Below are 19,127 nucleotides of genomic sequence, written 5' to 3'. Positions count from 1 at the left end.
TATTATTGTCCGCATATTGAAGACAGTATTGTTAGCAATACATACACTTGTTGTAGCCATATTCTCCTTTTGTGGTGCTTTGCAAATACAGTACTTGAGTCTCATGTTGACATACATTTATGATGTCAACAAACCAGATTTTGCAGCATTGCTAACTGATCCTAAACATAGTTAAACAGGCCTTATTATGCTTTTTAGGATTTTACCTTTCCTGTAGTGTTATATACAGGGGTACACATAACTTTTTTGCCCTGGTTCTCAAAGGAGCACCTGGAGATGTTGCTTGGTGCTCATCCTTAAAATGAAATAAACCGTAACTTTTGAGGGGGTCTTGACTTTATTTGCCAGACACACGGCACTGAACACACATGCAGAGGTGAACACAGAACACACATGCAGAGGTGAACACAGAACACACATGCAGAGGTGAACACAAGACAACATTAGCACGACCAGTAATCCTACAAGCTGTCATCACTACCCTCCTCACTGTTCTCCTCACTGTCTTCCTCTCTGTCAGACATGGTAGCTGATGATGTAGGCCTACTACTTCCTCTCTGGTTGAGTCTGCGATTAGATGCTTGCATCCACAAGTCAACAGCTAGGTTTGGGTCGAAAGTCTCTGTTGTCATCTTAGACAAGTGGATGTAATCAAATAAGTATGTGAACATAACCAATAACCTACCATAGCCAATAACAAATTAATGTAACTTATTTTATTTGTGTTGTTCATTCATATCTTATTTTACCTTAACATTTATTTATTTATGCATTTTTTTTGTATCTCTCCAGTTTTAAAGGATATTTTTGGTTACTGTCCTATAGTATACATTGGAATGATTTAAAACCTGTTTATCCCAATAATTATAAAGGAGTGCCTTGGAAATATGTGTTTACATAAATTGTGACCAAACCATTTGAACTTGAGAGTCCTTTACCTCACTGAGCTGTAGTTAACTTATCAGCCTCTCAGTCTGACTGGAGAGGACTCTCCCTCCACATTATTGTAGAAACATCTTCTTCTTATATCCGTTAGAGCAGCTAGCACGGCACCAGATTCTAATAACAACAGCGCTGGTACCACCCTCCCTCTCTCCCTCGCTCACTCGCATTTTGGCTGTGAGCTGCGGGCGCCAGATAAGCCAACATCCCCCATTTTCATCAGCGCCCATCGTACAGGGCAAATGAAAGGTGGAACCGGGGTGAAAAGGGTGTTACATTTACTTAATTGTGAATATTGTTACATCAAGGCCGAAAATTAGGATGAGCCCCAATGGTCAAAATGTCCTTTGTTTTCTTCTGGAACATAATGACATCACTATGGAACACTCACGCTTCTATTGGCTAGCGCTCCAACACATTGTACGTGATAGGCTAAGGGGCGGGACATCTCTTGACGGTTGAACAATCACAACAGAGCCGGCCAGCTAACCAATGAGAGTAGACTGGGCTCTGGTTTCAGACAGAGGGTGAAAAGAGGTGCTGCAGCACAGGCAGTATGAGAAGAATAAAGAGCTTTTTGAACATTAAAGCATGGAGACATGTCACAGGAGAGGCACTAAATACTAATATGAACCTGAACATTTGCACAAAATGTCCTCAAACATTGCTGACCTGGCCAAGAAGGCAGCAACGTTACACATAACACATAACACAAACATATAAAATACAGAGAACATAACTAAGAAAACAAAAGACGAAAGAGCAGTCACTACTGTACATTGTGCACATTAGGACAGTAAGAAAGGTACACTACTTATTACTGCAAGAGCAGCTGGTGGTAAGGACTTCAGACAACTTCAATTTAAAACATGCTATTGAGACAAGTGCCGTCAGTTTGAGGCGTGATTGAAGGTCATTCCAAGACCAAGGACCATAATAAAAACTCTACTCTACATAGGAAAAAACGGTCTTGTCCTGCAGTAACCTCACACATTAACTCCCTCCATATAAACACACTCCTCTGTGCCGACAGGATGTGAGGTTTGTGTCATGCCATTATGCCATGAGGTTAAAATGGACTGTGGGTGGAGAGCTTCATCTTTCCAGGGGAAGGGTTGTGACCACATCTGGGAGTCAAATGGTGTGTCAGGGTTTTGGTCAGACTGTTCATTTCATGCGACCTTTGATCCACCTACACAGCAGTCGTCTCTTCATACCATGCAGTTGCATTTAGGCTTCTACTTATCATATTTGTAAAAGTAATAGCATACATACACATCCACAAAAGCCTTTGTTGTCATGTGAAGCACTCTGTGACCAATTACAACCCTTACTTTTTACTGATAGCTTTAGTGGTAGTGAGATGTGATGACTTTTAGACTTTAGGCATTGTAGAACTTCCACATTGTTTTCACATGTTTGTGGTTAGATGCCTGAAGGTCTGTGGTTAACACCAGCTGAAGAGAATTTCACACTTTGTCCTTCAACATAAAATACGTCAGTAAATACCCCACCGGTGACTGGCGAAGCTTCTACTGTATGTGTCATAAAGGTTCTGCAATATACCGAAATCCAATGGGAAAAATGCATCGTTGAAATCCCACCTCAATTGAATATTTCCCGAGCTAACAGCAAGTCTACCGTTTACTTTACACAAATGGCTCTTATTGCATTTTTTAAAAAGCTTCAGAAAAAGCTTATCCATTCAAAAACGTGTGATGAAGTTGTTATTGCTTCATCATTTGTAGACTTTGGTCACCACAACATTACTTTCAATGTGAAATGATTGATGGATTATTGGGTCAATCACAAAGCACAAGCCACTTGACATCCACTGCTGTTTTCTGTGTGTTTTGTGTCCTATATTTAGAGGTGGGCCATAGCTGGGGGGCTGTGAGTCAGACGTATTGATTCACTGTAGCCCACTACAACCTCAGGCTGCCAGTTGTCAGCCATTTCAAAAGATCAACTGACACTTTGTGGTTTTACTTGCACTCCAACAAATGTGTGTCCCTTGTGATTTAATACCCCTTCACTCCCCCTTTACTAACACACACACACACACACACACACACACACACACACACACACACACACACACACACACACACACACACACACACACACACACACACGCACACGCACACGCACACACCATGTCATCATGCAACACATTAGTCAAATGCAATAATTGCAGCCTTCTCTACATGAGTGTTGTAATCGTTTTTTTCCAACACTGCTGTCGCCTGCTGTTTATCATAATGAGTGCTATCAGTCTGCACGATTTGGAGGGTAATAACCTATTGCCATTATTTGATAATAATTGGAGGGTTGATCATTTTTGCATAATTATTCTTATTATCATGGAAAACTCTATTAAAGTGTGATTTTATAATAAACACATTTTGTTAAGTCTGTTGGAAAATCTTTTTATGATGGGGTTATGGTATTTTATCACATATTTAGCATTTAACAAATATTATACATCCTTCACTTTAAAAATTGCACTTACCATATTACGATAACATTTCCATGAATTGTGCAGTAGTCTTAACAGATGGAATTGTTAAGTTTTACACGTAAGATACAGTAAATACTATTATCCCTTGTACTTTCTGTGTTTAGTGTTTTTTTATTCATATAAAGATTAACACTAAATCCCTCCTTTTGATTTGAATGTTTGTGATGAAGGCTTTATTTGAGTTTGGGGTATCGAATGTCTAAATCTCTCTGCCCTGCAACTCTCACTCTCCTCCATTAGTTGGTTGAAAAGGAAGTGGGTTTCTTGCCATGTTCCCACCTGACTGAGCCGTGGAAACTCACACCACAAAGTCTTTGTCTTCTGAGTAACCTTTTGTGTGTACAAAAGAAGAGGAAATCCCTAATGTCTGTGTAGTGTTATGCACACGTATGACTTTACATGGTTTACAGTTACCTGTGTGGTGAATGTAGAAAGAAGTATGAGCTAGTAAGAAAACCGCAGGAATAACTGGGAGGCGAGAAAGCCACACAATGTGTTCCCTTCCTGTCCCAATAGAGTGGTGCAGCTTTTCTCAATACTAGCCTGGATCACTCCATGTACAATATCTAAAAAACTGGTTTCCTAACTATCCGTTTACACAAAATCAGTTTCATACAGCTTCTGGAAGCCCTGTAAGGTTTTTGGAAGTGAAGACACCGCCTTGTTTTTGTCACAAATGACCTTTTTAATGAATGCAGATGTCAGAGATTGCTCAATTCTTCTTTTGGCAGACTGAAGTGGAGCCTACAGATTTGATACAGTGGATTGTGACATCTTGATAAACAGATTTCCGCAGTAGGATGGTATATCTAATCAAATTCAGCCTCGCAGTGGTTTTATGCATATCTGTCTGATCATAAGATTTGTTTTATAAGGGGACAGTGTCTGTTCAGTGCCCAAGGGTAGAACATGTAGGACTAGTGTTGTCAACGCTAAATTGTTATTCAAATGACACCAAGATATACAGTATCTACACATGCAGCACAATCCTGTTTTGTTAAATGTCTAAAACCGACAATGTGTCCACAAATAATTTAGCATTAAATCCTAAATAAACCCGAATCCTTGTCATTGACTAAGAAAACCTGCAGACCTGAATACAAGAAAATGATACAAATACATGTTCATATTATCATTGTAAAGTTTAGAAAACAATATGTTAAACTTGAAATGATTATCAGACACTAAAATCAGCTGATCGACCTGCTGCCCTTACCAGTTTTCAGTGTTGACAATACAGAGTTTTACAAGACTAGGCGTTTGCCATACCATAACGTCACATCATGATAGTTTTTCAGAAGTAACATGTGACCTTCAGGTTAAATAACTATAGAAATGTAATCCAAACAACTTCAAACAGACCAAATCATTTATTTTAAGATGTGGACTGACTGCATGAACCTCTCTGAGCTTAATCAGATGGACGTCCAGACACTTGAGGTCAGGGAGGTTTTGTTCTGCTTGTTGGAGGCTCTGTACCCTCCTAGCAGTGAGAAGCGCCAAAGATGGGAACATGTTGCTCAGGCCACTCAACACACACACACACACACACACACACACACACACACACACACACACACACACACACACACACACACACACACACACACACACACACACACACACACACACACACACACACACACACACACACACACACACACACCCTCTCTCAAGGGGACAACATAATGTAGGCAAGCAGGGCAAACATCTACAAAGAGGCTGCATCTAAAAAAAGAAATTTAAATTGAATGTTCTTTTGAATTATTAAAGCCCACATATAGTGCCACAAGGTATCGTCATGAATCCCATTTCATCCAGTGACTCAATGTGCATCAAATAAAAAACGTTATACAGACAAAACAGGACAAGGTCAAGAGAGGGAACTTTTTTTTTTAAAGTTATGAAAAAACGTCTCGTGCAACATGACAAACTACACCCTCTAAAACGAGTTGAATTAGACGTTCATTAAATGACACATTATGCTAACTTTAAGGTTATTATTAGTATTTTGTGCGTCTACGGTGACACGTCTCCATGCTTTAATGTTCAAAAAGCTCTTTATTTTTCTCATACTGCCTGTGCTGCAGCACCTCTTTTCACCCTCTGTCTGAAACCAGAGCCCAGTCTGCTCTGATTGGTTAGCTGGCCGGCTCTGTTGTGATTGGTCAACCAGTTGGAGATGTCCCGCCCCCTTGCCTATCACATACAATGTGTTGGAGCGCTAGCTAAAAGAAGTACAAGTGTTACAGAGTGATGTCACTTTTTTCCGTAAGTAAACAAAGGAGGCGATTGTAGCCTTTGCTGACCATTTACATGCATCAAATCTCCAAAAGCATGACATGGCCCCTTTTAATGAATAGACCAGTATACCTCAAAACAAGCAACAACATTCTGGAGCTTCTTTACCCACTTTCCTTATCTCGTTCAAACCTCAACGAGCATGTGAATGAACACTTATTGTCAGAGGGTTTCCCCCTCAGACCGACGAAGCCTTTACCCTAAAGTGTGGTTAAAGTGAGTCAACAGAGCGAGAACAAGGCAGCTCTCTATGGCGCTGACCTTTACTGGCCTGCCGGTTTATGTGGAGGAGACTGAATCGGTTAGATCTGTCTGAGTTAGTGTGCACTGTGAATTCTATGAACACAGGCAAATTAGACTTTGTTTGAGGAGTCTTTGTGTGTGTGTTCACACTCCCTCCCATGTGTACACAAACAAAGGAGCCCAGTTTATTAAGAAGACACGATTAGTTGTTGTTTCAATAAGGCACACTCTGTTGTATAAATGCTTCACTTAGTATATTTTTGGATTACATGAAAGTAGCCTGCATAAAAACGAAAGAAACATGTGGGGCAGTAAGTCTACCTATAAGAAATTCATTTTGTAATCCTGCTAGTAATCAGATAACGTATTTTTGTATCCTGATTTTGTAATCCTGTTACATGTAATTCATTACTCCCCAAGCCTTGAGTAAATGCACTTTGTTGCTTTCCACCACTGGTTTATGTCACCATTAGTCACCACCTTATTACCGAGTCTGTCTCTCATTCTGTCTCTTAAAGTGTGTGTGTGTGTGTGTGTGTGTGTGTGTTTCCCTGACTGTTTCTTTCCCTTCAGTTTCTCCTCATTTGTGTATTATCTTAACCCTATGAGTCCCTGTCTGTGTGAGCCTTCCTCTGTTTCACTCTGCAGTTCTTGTATTTAGCTATTTCTTCTCAGTTTTGAAATCCTCATGAAATTATAAAGAGGACAACGTGTATGTGACAATGAATCTGTTGAGTTGCCACATCATCAGTTAGACCTCCCACCCTGAGGGAGGGGGTCTAAGAGAACATGTCAGAAACTGGAAGATATTTTTTTTAAGCTGCTTGAGTCAGATGACTGGCCACGACAAAGGATTACTCCCAGAATGGATTGTTTTTTAATTGTAAATTTAAGTTGGTCCAACTATTGTGTACCTTTTATTAAAGGTCCCATGTCATGGCCATTTCTACTGATCATAATTCCATTGTTGAGGTCTACTAGAATACATTTATATTGTGCAATTTTCCAAACTCACATTGGTTTCTCACAGCATCTCTGTATAGTATGTGTATTCACTCTCTGTCCTAAACGGCTTGTTGGAGCTCCTGCCCCCCCCCTCCCTGTGAGCACTGTGAGCCCAGTGGCCGTCTGCGAGACAGCAAAACCCAGCCCGAGCACACACACACCCGCAGCCTGGCTGGGAGTTTGTGTATGTGCTCACACACAGACTCACAGCCTCGCCGCGTCCTGCCGTCTCAGGGAGGAGAAATCGGCGGAGCTGCAGCTGAGAAAAGATTGAATGTGTGTGTGTGAGGAAGTCTGCGGATTGGTCAATTTAGACCAATCCACGGACTTAACCTAACGGCTCAGCGGATTGGTCCATTTTGACCAATCCACGGAGGGGTCGTCGTTACGTCACTTGGTTCCCGGAAGACATTTTTTGAAAAAGAGAAATCTCCAACGAGGCGTTCTGGGTCAGAATAGACACGTATTTTCTGTGTTAGAGTTTTACTCGCTACAGGGTGTACTTTGAGGGTTTGTGACTCTGCAGACGGTCTGCAGAGTCACAAACCCTCAAAGTACATGCATAAATACCTTCATAACACACAAGGGGACGGGTAATAACCGGAAAAGCATGACATGGGACCTTTAAAGAGGACATATTATGCTAATGTCCAGGTTCATATTTGTATATTGTGCCTCTACTGTGTCAGGTTTACATGCTTTAAAGATCAAAAAGCTCTGGCCAGCTAACCAATCAGAGCAGACTGGGCTCTGGTTTCAGACAGAGGGTGAAAAGAGGTGCTGCAGCACAGGCAGTATGAGAAAAATAAAGAGCTTTTTGAACATTAAAGCATGGAGACATGTCACAGTAGAGACACAACATACAAGTATGAACCTGAAAATGAACAGTCCTCCTTAACTGTTCCAGTCTTGTCGCTGCAACAGAGACAGGCTCCGAAATACTTACTTTTTGAATGAATGCTTTTTTTGCTCTTTAAGTTTGCCTAGCGGTAAACATGTCACAGTAGAGACACTAAAAACTAATATGAACCCTTAGAAGAGCATAAAATGTCCTCTTTAATCAGGCAGCCCGACTATAATGATCCATTCTCATGATTGGACCATCGTGTTTGTGGCTGACAAAATCCACCAGGCACAGAAGCAGCCTGAACCAAACTAGTTTTATCTGTAAATATGTTTTCCACCACCAGCCTTGTGAGGAATACCGCAGCTTCTTGCAGATGTAATGTCCTGTTATCACAGTCTGGTTGAATAAATATCACACCTGGCTCTTATATATACCTCATCCTCTTTTATGTCCACCTCCCTGAAACTGGTGTTTAGGAGTAGAGTGTTTGTGCTGCGTATATATTTGTTTTGTTTATGTACCTTCCTGCAGGCACAAACAGAGTTCAAACTGCTCATTAAACCTTCTCTCTCCATTTCCCCCCCTTCATCTCTCCCCCCGCTATCTCTGTTTTTTCTTTATGTGCAGTGGTGTACGAGCATCGCTCCAGGTTGGAGAAGTCTCTTCAGAAGGAGAGGTTGGACCACAAAAAGGCCAAAGAAGGTGAGAAAAATCACATCTCAATACTGACTTGGCTCACATCTCGATTAAGGTCACATTACAATGTACCTAAATATTAAGAGATTTATTTTAAAGGAAAACCTGCCTTTCATTAAACGTATTCAGGCAGTAGCATATACACCAACACTGAAACACATGAGCACATACTACAATTTAAAAAAGCAGAAATAAAATCTGAGCTGACAGAAAATGCTCCGTTTTAGTTTAATACACACAGTTAAGCTCACACACTATTTTAAGAACATATGGGGTGTTTCTCAATGTCGAGGAAAGCTGCTCCAGAGCCACTATTTCAAGGATGCTACGTCATCGAGTGCCGCCGAAGGACTGTTCCAATGTCCAGGATACTTGGAATTCTTCCGAGCCCGGCGTACTTCGTTGCGGGAAATTTAGAGGCTGCTCATGTGTAGACTCCGCGGTCTTAAATTCCCCACAATGCTTTGCACACGGACCAATTTCCCAAATCTTTGGCGGAAAATATAAGGCGGGGCCTCTCATATGCACACTTGCTAGCCTGTTCCATTCTTTGTTTTCCGAGGCCAGGAGGTATTCTTGCCTCGCTTCTGAAGGAACTCACTCGGAGGTACATGTGCTACCAAGCAAGCCTCCTCGACATTGAGAAACACCCATAGATTCACCTACTGAATAACGGTCCAGACCATTAAAAGGGTTTGTAAACCGGTAAAAGAAAGGTTTAAATAACAACAAAGCGAGCTTATTTAAAATCAAGCTGGTACAAAAAAACATGTGAAACATAACGAAATAACACAGCAAAAACAAAATGAAAAACAATACGGGAAGACTTGAGGAACAAGGCTAGCAAAACCAGGAGGGCACACAGGAGAACCAGGAATTAGACAGAGACAGGAAACAAGAACCGCACGGGGAAACATTGACAACAAACTGACAGAGAACACAGGGGAGAGAGGCATATACTCTAATCAATCAATCAATCAAATGTTACATTTGTCTCAGTGGACTTCACAGTTTGTACAGAATATCAGTATGACAATACGACCCTCTGTCCTTAGACCCTCACATCGTACAAGGAAAAACTTCCAGAGAAAACCCACAGTTTAAAGGGGAACATGGGAGAAACCTCAGGGAGAGCAACAGAGGAGGGATCCCTCTCCCAGGACGGACAGACGTGCAATAGATGCCGTGTGTACATCGAAAAGATAATACATTTACAACATAGGTAGACCAAATGTTTGGAAATGCATGTGTGTATAAGAGGAAGATGAATCCACGAGGATATCAACAATCTTGTGGGAGCCGTCAGGGAAGTAGTATGATGAGAGTCGGGCAGGACCACAGAGACAGGTTCAGCCACGACTCGAAGTCCAGGACTCAGATCAGAACTCAGGATAGAGGACCCAGGACTCAGGATAGAGGATCCAGGACTCAGGATAGAGGATCCAGGACTCAGGACCACAGCAACAGGATTAGCCTCGACTCAGGATCCCGGCGTAGATATAGACTCCAAAAATAAATTTGGGGGAAGCTGGGTTATTCAGAACATGAGAGTACACAGGTACAGACAGACAGAAGGAAGAAGTAAGGTGTCCCCCGACAGTCTAAGCCTATAGCAATCACACTGACAAGACACAGCTGGAGAGGGCCGGCAAAACATAAAGGCAGCAGGTGAACACAATCATACAAGTTAAACAGGCATGAATACACAGAGACAGGAAGTAAAACACAAAGGTACAAAATACAAATATGAACCTGAACATTTGAATAATAGAGCCCCTTTAAGTATAAATGAAAATAAGTGTTTTGGTTTTTATGGAGACTACAGGACATCATAATGATTTGTATTTGAGTCTGCATCATGGTTTTCATTTAAAACAAGTTATTTCTCAAGCATTATTTTCCATAACATTGATGAAAATGTACTAAAAATGGCTGTTTTTTGTCTTTTTAGATTATCTGGTTTATAAACTGGACACACAACAGTCACTGAACAAGGAGAAGGTATTTTTTACACATAATTACCTCCTATATGAGTATAAATGTATATAATCATTAATAACTTTATATAAATGTATCCGTCTCTTATTACCTGTTTACTCACATTGCTTTGTGTTGTTGAATACTGATGCTACTTTTGGCTATACTTCATCTCTTCACCATAATATTTTGTGAGAAAACAAATAGTTTGGTAGGTTTCTTCAATAACTGCAGAAGTGGTAATTATTTTTCATAACTTTTCTTGTTGTTTTTATGCTCTTACAGCAAGAATTCAACGGCAGATTCAATTCTCTACATGTCCAACATCAGATGCTAAAGGTATACATTATTATTACCCTTCATACACAAACACATTATAACACTTTCATTTACTCGTTTTTCTTTCTTCCTATCACCCTTTGTATGAACACCATGTCTGACCTTGTCAAACCACATCCTTCTTCTCAATATATATTTCATTAGTACAGAGTTTAAAAGCTAGTTTTGCTTCTTATCTTTGTGATAAGCTAAGCTAACAAGCTGCTGGTTGGTAGTCGTAACTTCCCATATAGAGTAAATTATGAGTAAAAAAATGACTTGCTTAATATATGGCTTACTTTACTGAATTGAAACAATGATATGCATTGTGACATTTTATTTCTGTTATTTTAAGTAGTTTTTAGCATGTGCAAAACAAGCATTTCATGATGAAGATCACTGAAAATATGGATACACAAAAAATATAGCTCATTCCCTCTCTGTCAGAACCAGCACGACGACCTGAAGAAGCAGTATTACGGTCTTCAGCAGCAGCACCAGGATGAGGGCGACGACCACAACCGGCTGCTGGATGAACACAAAGAGCACTACGAGAAACTGAACCAGGCTAAAGAAGGAGAAGTCACCCACCTCAAAGGTACGGACGGACGGTCACTCAGAGACGTTACGTTAGAGATAATGTGCAGAGAGGCGGTCAATAATGAAAAAAGAATACCGACATTACTTAAAATGACGGCAGCACTGATGGAGGTTTTCTGTAACTGTCCAAGTCTGTTCACATTTTCTTTTCCATTAAAAATAATAATAATAAATGATATTTATATAGCGCCTTTCAAGGGACCCAAGGTTGCTGTACATGGTGGACAAACAAAACAAACAGACAATCAAAGGGCAAACAAAAAATAAAGGAAGCCGGGGGACCAAGAAAGGGCTAGGGCCCGAAGCAGGCCAGGGTGAACAGGTGTGTTTTTAATGATGATTTGAAGATGTCCAGGGAGGCAGCATTACGGATCTCGGCAGGAAGTGCATTCCAGAGGGTAGGGGCCGCAACACTGAACGCCCTGTCACCAACAGTTCGGAGGCGAGAGCTGGGGATGGAGAGCAGGCCCGTGTCTGAGGACCACAGACTCCGAGAAGGGGTGTAGGGATGGAGGAGGTCCGATAAGTACTGGGGGGCGAGGGCATGGAGGGACTTGTACGTGAGGAGGAGTGTTTTGTACTGAATCCGGGACTCGACCGGCAGCCAGTGGAGGTGGATGAGGGTCGGGGTGATGTGTTGCCATGGCTTGGTGCGGGTGAGAAGCCTGGCGTCAGAGTTCTGGACGTATTGGAGCCTGTCCTGGGTTTTGCTGGGAACCCCGGACAGGACTCCATTGCTGTAGTGTAGACGGGATGTGAAGGCGTGTACAAGTGTTTCTGCCACAGAGTCAGAGAGTGAAGACCGGAGTCTGGCAATGTTTTTGAGATGGTTGAAGCCAGTCTTTAAACACTGCAAGAGCCCATACTGTGGTCCTGTCCTCTGTAATGTCCAGATTGACCAATCAGAATCGAGTATTCATCTACGCCATGTATTAAACACTTCTACTGAAATGAAATAGAGTGTAACTTTCTGTAGCTGAAGATTGGAAGGTTGTGAGTTCAAATCCCACCAGGAACACCACCACTAGTGTGCCCTTGAGTAAGGCACTTAGTCCTTAGTTACTCCAGGGAGAATGTCCCTGTAATTGGTAATTGTAAGTCGCTTTGGATAAAAGCTTCAGCTAAATGAAATGTAATGTAATGTAGTGTTGACCTCATTTAACACTCTTTGTCTCCATCTTGTGACCTAATACAACACTGCAGTAGTGCTTTATGTGCAGACTTTCAGATGAACACACTATACATTTTGTCTTAACAGTATGTAGTTAACACCGTCCTCTGATTTGAGCCTTATAGTTGGACATTTAAAAAGTCCTAATTGATATAAGATGTTTTCTCTGTGCAGGAATATGAACTGACAAGTGATTAAATAGAGAAAAAAATCCCCAGGGATTTGCATTATTTTTGTAAATGTTTTGATGAATATTGGGAAACGTTTTAAATAATGATCCTGTTTATGAAGCAATATAATGAAAGATATAAGCACTTTAAACGTTGTGTGACTCATAGGGTTCAGAATGTTGTTCATTTAGAAATACTGACATTTTAGACAATTTAAAATAATTGTTTCTCTTAACTAACAATGGCCATTTATATTACATTACATTGTACAGTTTATAATGTATTATGTCTGCCTTTACCTTGGGAATTGTATTACTTCCCTTGAAGTAGCCAATGACCACTAAGAGCAATTTAAATGTGCATAATAATGCATAATCAAAAATATTATTAGTTATTATTAAAGGTCCCATGTCATGGCCATTTCTACTAATCATAATTCCATTGTTGAGGTCTACTAGAATACATTTATATTGTGCAATTTTCCAAACTCACATTGGTTTCTCATACAGCATCTCTGTATAGTATGTGTATTCACTCTCTGTCCTAAACGGCTTGTTGGAGCTCCCCCCCCCCCCTCCCTGTGAGCCCAGTGGCCGTCTGCGAGACAGTGAAACCCAGCCCGAAACACACACACACACACACACACCCGCAGCCTGGCTGGGAGTTTGTGTGTGTGCCCAGGCTGAGTTCCGCGGTGTCTCGCCGACCCCACACCAGTGAGCCAGCTCACGCTGCCCGCTCCTCGCAGCAGCGAGCCTCGCAACGTCCCGCCGAGTGTGTGTGTGTGTGAGGAAGTCTGCGGATTGGTCCAAACACAACGGCTCCGCGGACGTAACGTAATAGCTCCGCGGATTGGTACATTTCGACCAATCTGCGGAGCCGTTACGTTACGTCACTATACCCAAGAAGAAAACAATGGAAAAAGATAAATGTCCATCGAGGCGTTCTGGGGCAGCATAGACAGTTATTTTCTGTGTTAGAGTTTTACTCGCTACAGGGTGTACTTTGAGGGTTTGTGACCCTGCAGACCGTTTACATGCATACAAAGATACATAACACACAAGGGGACGGGTAATAACCAGAAAAGCATGACATGGGACCTTTAACACATTATAACAGTTCACAAGTATGGGATCTATAATGTACCATGTCAGTGAGTAATCTTTTAGTATAAATATACTTACTATGCTTATTATTTTGTTATAAAATGCTTTATAATGTGTATAAAGATTGTTTTAAAGCATTGAGGATAAGCAGATTATATAGCATTATAATTATGTTACATATCCGAAAATGCTTCAGAATATTGTTTTCCTTCATGTTTCCTGTTTGTGTTGTCAGATAACGTTTATAACCTGAGAGAAGAAAACAAACAGCTGAGGAAAGCACACCACGACATTCACACACAGCTGCAGGATGCTCAGGTGAGACTAATCCTGTTTGGCTGTGAAATTTCAGTCTTCCTTAAAAGGTCAAAATCCACTTTCTCATGTCTCTTCTACATCAACATGTGTCCCCTCTTCTTCATGTCTCTTCTACATCAACATGTGTCCCCTCTTCTTCATGTCTCTTCTACATCAACATGTGTCCCCTCTTCTTCATGTCTCTTCTACATCAACATGTGTCCCCTCTTCTTCATGTCTCTTCTACATCAACATGTGTCCCCTCTTCTTCATGTCTCTTCTACATCAACATGTGTCCCCTCTTCTTCATGTCTCTTCTACATCAACATGTGTCCCCTCTTCTTCATGTCTCTTCTACATCAACATGTGTCCCCTCTTCTTCATGTCTCTTCTACATCAACATGTGTCCCCTCTTCTTCATGTCTCTTCTACACAAACATGTGTCCCCTCTTCTCCATGTCTCTTCTACATCAACATGTGTCCCCTCTTCTTCATGTCTCTTCTACATCAACATGTGTCCCCTCTTCTTCATGTCTCTTCTACATCAACATGTGTCCCCTCTTCTTCATGTCTCTTCTACATCAACATGTGTCCCCTCTTCTCCATGTCTCTTCTACATCAACATGTGTCCCCTCTTCTTCATGTCTCTTCTACATCACCATGTGTCCCCTCTTCTTCATGTCTCTTCTACATCAACATGTGTCCCCTCTTCTTCATGTCTCTTCTACATCAACATGTGTCCCCTCTTCTTCATGTCTCTTCTACATCAACATGTGTCCCCTCTTCTTCATGTCTCTTCTACATCAACATGTGTCCCCTCTTCTTCATGTCTCTTCTACATCAACATGTGTCCCCTCTTCTCCATGTCTCTTCTACATCAACATGTGTCCCCTCTTCTTCATGTCTCTTCTACATCAACATGTGTCCCCTCTTCTCCATGTCTCTTCTACATCAACATGTGTCCCCTCTTCTTCATGTCTCTTCTACATCAACATGTGTCCCCTCTTCTTCATGTCTCTTCTACATCAACATGTGTCCCCTCTTCTTCATGTCTCTTCTACATCAACATGTGTCCCCTCTTCTTCATGTCTCTTCTACATCAACATGTGTCCCCTCTTCTTCATGTCTCTTCTACATCAACATGTGTCCCCTCTTCTTCATGTCTCTTCTACATCAGCATGTGTCCCCTCTTCTTCATGTCTCTTCTACATCAACATGTGTCCCCTCTTCTTCATGTCTCTTCTACATCAACATGTGTCCCCTCTTCTTCATGTCTCTTCTACATCAACATGTGTCCCCTCTTCTTCATGTCTCTTCTACATCAGCATGTGTCCCCTCTTCTTCATGTCTCTTCTACATCAACATGTGTCCCCTCTTCTTCATGTCTCTTCTACATCAACATGTGTCCCCTCTGTGGAAAGAGACTCTGAAAGTTTCAGGAACAAAGATTCTCTCTCTTTTTGTCCTGATCCATTTCTATAAAAACCCGTCTGAAAATGAGCTGATCAGATTTTGGACACTTTATGATGTCATAACGATTTGTTGGCTTGTGTAACCATTAGCCAATCAGCAACCAAGGTACCCCCCCCACCTTATCACCTGAATCTCCTCCTAGAGCACCATTGTGTTCTTTGTAACCAAATGTCTCTCAGAGCGGCGTGGGGAGGGGCTCCTTATTTTCATCTAAAGTAACAGACAGAGAATCAGCACTTTGGAAACAGGGCTGAAACAGAGGGGATTATGGGATGCTGGCATGATCTGTTAAACACTGCAGAGACATGTTTTGTATATAACTGAGAACTATAATATATTGATGAAAAACAGTATAATAGGGGACCTTTAAAGATAATTGTTTATGTGTGTGCAGGTTGTGCATGAGAACCTGAAGGCGTCACACACACAGCTCGCACTGACACTGGATGACCACAAGAGTGCGCTGGCTGCAGCTCAGGTAGGACGAGCCTCATGTTTACTCCTCTCACTGAATAATAATAATAACAACAGCTGATTGATGCATAACGAGTCTGTTCTTACACGACAGCACTGATGCAAATGTATTTGCTGGTGAAATCAAAGGTTTTGGAAAGATTTGGACAAACAGAGGGGATTTTAATTCGACATGAGAAAAGGTTTGTGTGATTTTCCTGAGCTACAGAGACAAGCGCGATCTTCATCAGAATTAGAACATTTTATTAATCTCGGCGAAAATGTGATTCTGTGACAGTTGAATTATATAAAATGTAAACAAAATAAAATATTTGTATAGTTATAAGAAAAGAAAATTGCAATAAAAAAATAATACCATATAGATATAATTATTATTGAAGCAAAACATTTCAATTAAATATAAAATAATTATAGAAAACATAAGAAATAATAATGGGAATAAAAAAGAAAAAATACATAGAAATAATAATAATTTCTATTTTTATATAATATAAATAAAATGTGGAAAATATAAAATCAAATACGTATGTAAACATAACAAGTGAGAATGTGCAAACAATGATAAAATAGGATATATTAATATAAGAAATAAGAGAATAATCTTGAATAAAAGATCAAATACAATTTAAAAAAAAAAGGATAAAATACTATCCATCTGAAAACAAGTAATCTAAAAGTTAAATACAGTGCATCCGGAGAGTATTTTTCCACATTTTGATATGTTACAGCCATATTTCAAAATGGATTAAATGAATTTGTTTTCTCAACATTCGAGACACAATACCCCATAATGACAAAGTGGAAAAAGTTTTAAAATAATTTTTGCAAATGAATAAAAAAAACAAAACTCAAATATCACATGTGCATAAGTATTCACACCCTTTCCTCAATACTTTGTTGAAGCACCTTTGGCAGCAATTACAGCCTCAAGTCTTCTTGAGTATGATGCTAAAAGCTTGGCACACCTATCTTTGGGCAGTTTCTCCCATTCTTCTTTGCAGATCATCTCAAGCTCCATCAGCTTGGATGGGGAGCGTCGGTGCACAGCCATTTTCAGATCTCTCCCGAGATATTCAATCGGGTTCAAGTCTGGGCTCTGGCTGGGCCACTCAAGGACACTCACAGACTTGTCCCGAAGCCACTCCTTTGTTATCTTGGCTGCGTGCTTAGGGTCGTTGTCCTGTTGAAACCTTCATCCCAGTCTGAGGTCCAGAGCGCTCTGGAGCAGGTTTTCATTAAGGATCTCTCTGTACATTGCTGCATTCATCTTTCCCTTGATACTGACTAGTCTCCCAGTTCCTGCTTCTGAAGAACATCCCCACAGCAGGATGCTGCCACCAACATACTTCACTGTTGGGATGGTATTGGCCAGGTCTAGTTTCCTCCAGACATGATGCTTGGCATGCAGGCCAAAGAGATCCATTTTGGTTTCATCAAACCAGACAATTTGGTTTCTTATGGTCTGAGAGTACTCTAGGTGCTTCATGGGGGCTTTCATGTGCATTTTACTGAGGAGTGGCTTCCTTCTGGCCACTCTACCAAAAAGGCCTGATTGGTGGAGTGCTGCAGAGATGGTTGTCCTTCTGGAAGGTTCTCCCATCTCCACAGAGGAACACTGGAGCTCTGTCAGAGTGACCATCGGGTTCTTGGTCACCTCTCTGACTAAGGTCCTTCTCCCCCGATGTTCAGTTTGGTTTGGGCAGCAAGCTCTAGGAAGAGCCCTGGTGGTTTCAAACATCTTCCATTTGCAAATGATGGAGACCACTGTGCTCGTTGGGACCTTCAATGCTGCAGACATTTTTCTGTACCTCTCCCCAGATCTGTGCCTCTGTCTCTGAGGTCTACAGTCAATTCCTTGGACCTCATGACTTGGTTTGATGTGCACTGTCAACTGTGGGACCTCATATAGACAGGTGTGTTCCTTTCCAAGTCATGTCCAATCTATTTAATTTACCCCAGGTGGACTCCAATCAAGTTATAGAAACATTTCAAGGATGATCAGTGGAAACGGGATGCACTTGAGCTACATTTTCAGTGTCAAAGCAAAGGGTGTGAATACTTATGTACATGTGATATTTCATTTGATTATTTTTAACACGTTTGTAAAAAAAGGGGTGTGAATACTTTCCGGATGCACTGTAAAATATAATATACTAAAATATCTGGTAGAAAAATGAGCAACAGGCAGCATGCACACTTCTGGTCCAAAAGCAGGCGAGTCTCTGTCACTGCAGAACAGTTTGTCAATAATAACCTCATTAAATTCCTCTCAGCATTCCTCTCAGCATCAACTCGCCCTTTACTTTAACCTTCTCAATAAAACAGAACAAATGTACATTGCAGCAGATTGTATGATAGGGAGGAAAAATATATGTTGTTGGGTTATTATATCAGATGTCTGCTGTTTCTCCCTGAGACTGACCTCCGAATGGTTTGTTGAATATACTCACTCTCTGCTTTATTGATTGATCTGACTGCTGATTTATTTTGAAGCTTGTCCTGCTTTCCACCAGTGCTTCTGGTCAAATGGGGTACACACACACACACACACACACACACACACATGCACGCACACTCTCTCTTTCCTGGGTTTGGTTTAGTCCCGGCTGTCAGACATCAGCCAATCAGGCAGAAAGATATATTGGACGGAGTGGAGCGAGATAAGGAGAGGAGGGGGGAATTTAGCAAGATTTTGTTTATCATTTCACCCTCAGGCCTGTGTGTCCAGCATGATGTCCTTTAATGGTTTGAACTGGGTACTCAATTTGAAATGTAATGTCTGTACTTGTGTGACAGTTGTCTATACTTATCATAAAGGGATAAAAGGTATTAAAATCAAAACATTGTCACATTGATAGGATACTATATGTGTATCTGCCTTTAGGGCTTGGTTTTAATGTACAACACTTCTCTTTTGGATTAGTTTATTTTCTCTTTTAAAGGGTCCCAAGTTCACAAGTTCTTTTTCTTAATATAGAAAAATCCC

The 19,127-nt window shown here is 41.0% G+C and overlaps 1 protein-coding gene across 3 annotated transcripts in view; it reads left to right on the top strand.

Moving 5' to 3' along the window:
* Positions 1-19,127, top strand: part of golim4a (golgi integral membrane protein 4a) — a 34,356-nt gene that overhangs the window by 2,253 nt on the left and 12,976 nt on the right. For 2 of the 3 annotated variants that reach the window (XM_034224571.1, XM_034224569.1), the window contains exons 2-7: positions 8,487-8,561; positions 10,507-10,556; positions 10,818-10,871; positions 11,298-11,448; positions 14,133-14,215; positions 16,062-16,145. In XM_034224571.1, coding sequence (XP_034080462.1) covers positions 8,487-8,561; positions 10,507-10,556; positions 10,818-10,871; positions 11,298-11,448; positions 14,133-14,215; positions 16,062-16,145 — 497 coding nt within the window. The remainder of the gene's footprint in view (positions 1-8,486; positions 8,562-10,506; positions 10,557-10,817; positions 10,872-11,297; positions 11,449-14,132; positions 14,216-16,061; positions 16,146-19,127) is intronic. The other variant, XM_034224570.1, reaches the window with a different exon arrangement.

Source organism: Gymnodraco acuticeps, unplaced genomic scaffold (genome assembly GCF_902827175.1).
Source record: "Gymnodraco acuticeps unplaced genomic scaffold, fGymAcu1.1, whole genome shotgun sequence".
Taxonomy (NCBI): domain Eukaryota; kingdom Metazoa; phylum Chordata; class Actinopteri; order Perciformes; family Bathydraconidae; genus Gymnodraco; species Gymnodraco acuticeps.
The sequence above is the reverse complement of the archived record's forward strand: the minus strand, read 5'-3'. Positions and strand labels throughout refer to the sequence as shown.